At 44.6% G+C, this 7,674-nt stretch overlaps 1 protein-coding gene across 1 annotated transcript; it reads right to left on the minus strand.

The window, feature by feature from the left end:
* Positions 1-874: 874 nt before the first annotated feature.
* On the minus strand, positions 875-7,183 carry LOC148643925 (zinc finger and BTB domain-containing protein 26-like). Its single transcript, XM_088614774.1, has 2 exons — positions 6,821-7,183; positions 875-5,838 (listed from the first exon to the last, which is right to left on the minus strand). Exon 2 carries the CDS (start codon positions 5,825-5,827, stop codon positions 4,562-4,564), a length of 1,266 nt encoding a protein of 421 aa, XP_088470900.1. The 5' UTR covers positions 5,828-5,838; positions 6,821-7,183; the 3' UTR covers positions 875-4,561.
* Between the last annotated feature and the right edge of the window lie 491 nt (positions 7,184-7,674).

Genomic DNA, 7,674 nt, shown 5'->3' on the forward strand with positions numbered 1-7,674 from the left:
TAAAGCTGGTCATCAGTAATGCCTCTTCAAAGTAGCTGTGTTTCGCATTAGAAAGACTATGCAACAGTGCACAGCAATCCAGCAGTCCATAGCTGGAAGGACTGAAGTTACTGGAGTACTGGATGTCATCCTGCAACTCACATCTGACAACCCACTGAAGCTCAGCAGGTGTGAGCCTGGGCAGTACCTGGATGGGAGACCTCCTGAAAAAGCTAAGGTTGCTACTGGAAGAGGTGTTAGCGGGCCCAATAGGGGGCGCTCACCCTGTGGTCTGTGTGGGTCTTAAAGCCGCAGTATAGTTACGGGGACACTATGCTGTAAAAAGGTGGCGTCCTTTGGATGAGACATAAAACTGAGGTCCTGACTCTCTGTGGTCATTAAAAATCCCAAGGCTTTTCTCGAAAAGAGTAGGAGTGTCACTCCGGCATCCTGGCCAAATTACCTGTTGGCCTTTACCAATCTACCAATCATGGCCTCCTAGTAATCTCCATCTCTGAACTGGCTTCATCATTGCTGGTGTGTGGGAAGCGTACTGGCGCACTCTGGCTGCCGTTGCATCATCCAGGTGGGGCTGCACACTGGTGGTGGTGGAGGGGATCCCCCTTACCTGTAAAGCACTTTGAGTGGAGCGTCCAGAAAAGTATAAGCAATTATTATTATTAAAGTACCTCGTTCAAAATTCAACAGTGGGATCTCAAATCCACAACCAACCAGTTTATGAGTCCAGAGACGTATCCACTATGCTACATTGCCCCCAAAGATAGTGAGAATAGTAAACTTTAATGAGTAGTAAAAGTCTGGTTTCACGAGATGGTATGTATTTGTGGCTATTGGTGTCAAAAAAAAATAAAGGATCACAACATGACATCGGGACTGTGGTTTTACATTTTCTAGTGTTTTAATAAATGTATTACCTACAACTGATCATCAAAACATCTTACTATACAAGCTAACTACAAAAGTCTCCCAACCTTTAGTCATTAGTAACAGAACACTGGCAGCTTTGTGTCCCTCCCATCAGGACAAAGTTGCTGTGTTTCCCATGAAAAAGAATAACAGTACATATACACACAGCAATACCTATGGAGATAAGGAACATTTATGCGATGACACCAATAAAAATGTAAATCACATTGACACTAACAATGACGCCAGTAGAGGTGGGGAAACATTCAAGGAGAGTCTGCTTTGCTATTTTATTTCTTCTGCATTTTCCATGATTAAGCTCCGACAATCTCTCTCTCTCCAACAACACACAATCACTGCCCAGGGAAGCCCCTTAACATTTGGTTGATGACACAGCACGGACTCAAAGCAGCCAGAATAATAAATAAAACATTTACATAGAGCTCATCTACATAGAGGTTCCCTATTGACATTACAGAAACGCTCCTTTTAAAACTCTTTCTTCTGCATAGTTCCTATCATCAGATCCTCCGATACAGAAAATCCCTTCAGAAGTGTTTCTTTACGAGAAGAATAAGTTCCACAAAATACAGCGGCATTAATCTTCACTGTGGATTTCTGCAGCTACTTAATCCATGTGTTGTTTTGATTTTTAATGCACAGATCCTGGTTGGTTTTAGACTTACACATAAACCTGCCTCATTTTCCAGTTATCCTCCTCCTTTACCGTTGGGATTACTCCTAAAGACCGCTGTTTTTCTGATGCAACTTAAGGATACAACACAATATATTTGCAACTACTTCCCCAGCTGCTATAAGCAACATTAGACAGACTAAATCCTGACGGACATTTTAAGAGGAAAGTAACTGAAAAGATATGAAGAACTACTCACATTTCAGATAGGTACAACAAAGCCATTTTCAGAAACTCATTCCTCTAAGGACTAGTTGGTTATCATGGTAAAACAAGAAACAAGGGTAAAATCCTCCATAAAACTAATAAAAAAGGATAATACAATGTGTAACTTTTTTGTAGTGTTCTTTTCTAGTTGCATAAAGATTTGACTTGCACAATTACAAGTTACACCAGTTCACTTGTAACTCTCATCAAGTTAGACATTAGCCTTAATTCGTTGTTAAGCTTATAACAGAGGATCCATAGATCCCTAGAGAGATTAGATGTGAGTGTTTCAGAGCCATTCCTACCAGCTGGCTGTGTAGATCGCGAAAGGAGAGCTACAATTTTCGAAACAAGTTGAAACAGAGTTCACAAGCTGAATTAATCAAGGGCGCAACAAAATCCAGAAAGAATAGGATTACTCCTGGACCACAAATGGGAAACACTGTTCCAGAATAACACTGTAGTGGTATGATGTCAGACAAGCTAACACTCGTTTTTCATACTCATTGAATAGTCCACATCGCAGGTGCTGCCTTTGCAAGCATTTTGCATACCCATTACTCTGTAAATCACAATAGCCACAATTTGTCTTGAAGGGCTCCAGAAAATGAAATTCACGATCCACCCAACTGTGTTCTATCTCTGGGGGGGATTCCTGCATTTTTTGTTTTTCAGGAGTATGTATGTAATGAATGACATTTAGAGACTTCAGTGTGAGATTCTACCCCAAAGTGTGCGTCTCACTCTTGATGAGTACACTTTGCCAGCCCCTGATACAGTGTTACTTAAGAATTGTAAAATACACTAGGCCTATTTTCCTGTGTAGAATGATTTTTCAGAAATAGGCATAGCTAGAAACAAAAGGTAAGTAATAACAGCATTGTCACTGGCAATAACTTTTACAACATTGCTAGCACCGAAAAAATATAAGAAAATCAAACCAATGCTTCTGTTGCATCTACAGTGCCTGTAGAAAGTCTTTTCTTGGTTTTTCATTTGTAATTACTTTTCAGAATTCTCTGTGCAGCTGTTTCTCACTTGGAGACGGCGTGTTACAATGTTTTAAGAAAGGTACAATAAATGTGTTACTTTAGAAAGGGTGTGTAGACGTTCTATAGGCACGGTATCTGAACACAAACTAGCATATTCATGCTAACAGGGATGGGAAATGCTGATTGTATAGACTATTGCACTGATACACTGCGCCACCTCCCGATGTTAGCAGGAGCAGATGTGGAAGTGAGAATAGTAGGATGTGATGTATTATAAACTCCAACCCCACCAAGAGCTCAGAGGATAATGGGACCATGACATTTCCCTGCCAGGACACTGGAATCTGATTGGCGGCCATATTATTGTAATCAAAATGTGAATCCCACCTGACGTGCAATAAGTCCACTGGTTACCGCTGTTAAAGAATAGGAATCAAGTCGGACCTTCATGGTGTTGCTTTGCTAAGAAAGAGGGGCAGAGACTTCCTGCGCTGGTTGGTCAAGGAAATTCTGAAGGGAGTTTTGCTGAACTCAACAGCGACGCAAGCAAACACCCTCTCCTGCACATGACAATGGGAGTAAATAAGTTGAGCACCAAACAAACCCACATTTATTACTCCTGGAAACCAGTGGACACCCAAAGGAATATAAACTCTTGAGCTAAAACCTAAACGACCAACAATTCCTGATTTATTGGCTGTGTTCTACAATCTTCTTTTCAGTGTACCTTTTAACAATAAAAACCTTTTTTTCTATATTCTCCACAGGGTACACAAGTGCTTAATAAAGCCTACCATAATCATGCCTACCAACTTATGGTGTCTAGATCTAATGAAACACAGTAATTCAATGCAGTACTCTCCTTTCTTTTTGTAGAAGACCGTATAAACGCTGAATAACTCAGAGCACAGACAGGAACCACGAAGACTTGTTTAGGAGGTCACAATCCCACAGTGAAGAGTACCTATGCACGATTAGTCATTTGGATGTTTTCTAATTGTCTCTGGTAAAAAGCCCTTCTCAGCGTTTAAGGATTTTTGATCCTTGCGATCTGGGCGTCCAAAAGTGGAGACCATCTGTGGCGTGAAATGTACTCCCAGAACGTGTGAAACAAAATGGCTAGTGAAGTGCAAAACGTTTTTCCCCCCCTCGTGTTTGTTCGCCTAAACATCTTCTGTTTTTCCCATGAAGTCGGCTTGCAACGGCAGATCAGTTTGTGAGGGTGTCTTGTCAAACCAGGCAATCGGGTGGCCAGACAAGATTCTAGACAGCCACAAACCAGCAAGTCTCATCGGTCACTCTTCTAGGCCTTTATAAAGACGTGTAACACGCAAATTTTGGTCAGCTCATTAAGGTGACCGGTTCAATTAACTTAGGACCGGCCAAGCTAATTGAACAAATCACCCTCCTAAGTAGTCAAGATGTAATTATCCCTAAGAGAGATAAGATCACTTTATTAGCCATCTACAAGTTCTTGGATTAGGAATTTGTCTTTTTCGCAGACCCCAGCTTGCTCTCCATGAGACACACAGACAGGGAGAGAGAAGTTTGGGGTCAGACCGCAGGGTCAGCCATTTATACAGCTGGAGCAGTTGGGGTGAAGGGCCTTTGCTCAGGGGCCCAACGGAGTAGGATTCCTCTGCCGGCCACGGGATACGAACCGGCAGCCTTCCAGCCACAGAGCCACCGCCTTGTTTCGGAAATTGATGGTCTAAGGGTGACTCGTAACCAACAACCCATGGCCGTTCCTCATTAATGGACTTTAAGCGTCATAAAAGAGACAGATCTTCTGTTTTTCCTGCAGACTGTCGACCTCGGTGGCCTGGAGCTCTTCCGACATGTTCTCCAGGCTGCTCTTTCCGTGAATGTCCTTCAGGTGCCGCCGCAGGCCCGGCTTGTGGGCGAAGTGCACCGCGCAGTAGTTACACTTGTGGGGCTTGCTCCCCGTGTGGAGGTTGATGTGGTCCTGGAGCGTGGCCTTCTGGCTGAAGGCCTTCTTGCAGAGGGGGCACTCGAAGGGCTTGAAGCCCGTGTGCACGCGGATGTGCCGGGTGAGGTTGCTCTTCTGGGAGAAGGTCTTCCCACAGAGCAGGCACAGGTAGAGCTTGTGCTCCTTCACGTGGCACATGTAGTTCTCCAGGTGCTGAAACACCCGACCGCACTTGCGACAGTAGTAAGGCCTCTGCAGCAAGACGTCGTGCTCCGTGAAGCTGCCCCCCGACACGACTTTGCTGGTGGGGGACGGTTTCCCTCCGCAACGTTTCGGGAAACCCCCCTCCTGCGAGGCGAGGTCCCCCGAGGCCAAGCCCTGGACCTGTAGCTCGTGCGCGGCGAGCATGTAAATGTCCCCACTGTCCTCGTCCTGGTCCAAGGAACTGTCCGCCAAGTCGGCTTGTACGTGACCCTCCGGCGTCAGAGCGGGAGAGTACGGCCTGGCCCTCCTGCCCGGCGCCGGCCCCCAGCCCAGCGGGCTTTTCGGAAGAGTCTCGGTCTGGACGATCTGGACGCTGTCTTCGGAGTCCAAGTCGAACTCGCCGTCTTCCTGGGCCTCCTCCCCGCTGACGGACGCGGAGCCGGGATCCCTCTCCGGCTCCGACAAGGCGTCTTCCGAACCCCTCTCCTGCTTCAGGTTGGCCAGCGTGGGGTCCAGGTACTGAGAGACGGCCTGCGTGCACCGTTCCACCACGTGGCTCATCTGCAGGGCGCTGGCAGCCGTCAGGTAGCTGACCAGCTCCCTCATGGGGAACTCCAGCACGCCCGTGTAGCAGGACAGCATCAGCCGCCGGCCGATTTCCGCGTTCTGGAGCACCGACACGTTCACCTCCCTCGACTCGTGGAGCAGGAACTGGTCCCGGAGGAAGGGCGACGAGGCCGCTAGCACCACCTTGTGGCCGTGAAACTCGGAGTTGCTGATGCGCAGGGTGACGTCGCAGAAGCGTCTCTCCTCCCGCAGCATGTTCATCCTCTGCAGGACGGAGTCGCCGTGCGTCCCAAACGTGAAGTGGAACATGTCCGAGATTGGCGTCATTATGCAACTACCTGCAATCAAGCAAAACACCAGAAAGGAGTTGAAAATAAATGGCTCCTTTAGCCCTTTAATTCTCCTTAAGAATGAACGCAAGAGGTGGACTGAAAAATGTGTAATATGACCGACACACATCAACAGGACATCCATTGCTGACTTCTGCTTTAATTTTAAGACTTAAAACACAAAACAGGTGTGATGTCAGTAGAATAAAGCCATGTAACCAAGGGGTAGCAATCAAGACGCCTTCAGATATTCAGTCATATCAACTACTATAAATCTGCAATTGTCAGGTCTCGTTTGTATTTGCATAGACCATGCATATTCTGTGCGTTTACAAAAACTTGCATTCAATAATTTCCCTAACTGCCTTTAGACACTGCGTATGTAAGGACTTCGTGGGAACTGGGAAGCAATACTTAAAACAAGATGCAATGGTTAAAAAAATCGGCTGTAAATTAAAGTAATCGACGTTTACTGGCATAGCAATTAATTTAAAGTGGGGTGGAAAGTGTTGCTGTGTTTCGGCGCATGTTTTTAGATGAACACTGACTTCATTTATTCCGTTAAGGAATTCGCCGATATAGTATTTTAAAAGCTGCAAAAGCACGTGATCAACAAGCAATTTGTTTTTTCTCCACAGTGAAAACAAATAAGGTCCTGATTTACCAAATAAAATCTTTGATGCAAGGCCACTTGTAAGAACTTCCCGTTACCTGCCCAGGATAATTACAGCAAATTCCCCAATAAACTGCTTTCCGTTTTATATTCCATTGTCAAAACGAAACTACCCCCTGTAAACCTTCGAAACATCAATACAGAATCAAAAAATCTTTAAAGAAAACTACATTTACAACAGCACTGATGGCATCTTATCAGTTTTGTTGTTAAGGTAGTTTCCTATTATAACGTTTTTTATTGCTGTTGCTACCATATGTTAAGAGAAATGCACACATTTTTTAAATCCTTGAGACGGTCCTATTTTTTTTAACTCACCGTAAAACAGAATCTGAAGATCGGAAAATGTTTTCTCCGAAACCGATCAAAGCACCAAGTTGAGTACATTTTCCCAACTGCAAGCCCGGCTGTCCATGTTCTTCCTAGAACTAGACAGGACTTATAAAATTGTTTTACAGTCACGGGCAAACGCTGCGATCGTTATTTTTCTCCGCGGAAAGGTATAGCGCGTTTTGCAAAACAACAACAACAAAAAAAAAAAAGAAGAGAGAAAAATCTTAAATCCTGCAGCTTAAGAGTAGCACCTGCAGAAGGGACCTGGGGAACCGTTTCATTTACAAAGAGCTCAAAGATGGACCAGAGCCACTTCCTGCTTCCTGTGCGCCAGTACATCCCTCACATGTGCCCCCACGGTAAACTGCGACTCCCGCACCGCTGAGGGCACAGTCGGCTTTTGTGCGAGAGCATCACGAAAGTTAACATATATTGTAATATATGTCATCCTAGACATTAACATCATCCAGTGTCCTCATTCAGTTTTCCCTCGGAAATCTAAATCGTTGCCCACACAAGAATACTTGAGGAACATTTGGTTTTTTAAGGACTCAATAAAGCTAAATGTGTTTATTCCCTTGATTTCCTAATCTACAAGGCGCTCATTTTCGCGGATATAGACTTGCAGACCAGATTCAACTGAAATACCGAGTTAATTTCTCGTATCTCAATATACGCCTGTGGGTACATAACAAACGTAAAGATACATTGTTCAAGTAGAGAAATAATATAACTAGAAAGCTCATATATACATATATAGTCCTTACAGATTTTATTTGGTTATGACATTTATTGGTTATCTCTTTTATATCCCTTGTGCAAAGGGAGGTATTCAAACT

The sequence above is a fragment of the Lepisosteus platostomus genome, chromosome 21, assembly GCF_059453375.1.
Source record: "Lepisosteus platostomus isolate fLepPlt1 chromosome 21, fLepPlt1.hap1, whole genome shotgun sequence".
Taxonomy (NCBI): Eukaryota; Metazoa; Chordata; class Actinopteri; order Semionotiformes; family Lepisosteidae; genus Lepisosteus; species Lepisosteus platostomus.

What these genes read in the sequence shown, in the direction of transcription:
- LOC148643925 (XM_088614774.1), bottom strand. Translation starts at nt 5,827, where the DNA reads ATGACGCCAATCTCGGACATGTTCCACTTCACGTTTGGGACGCACGGC.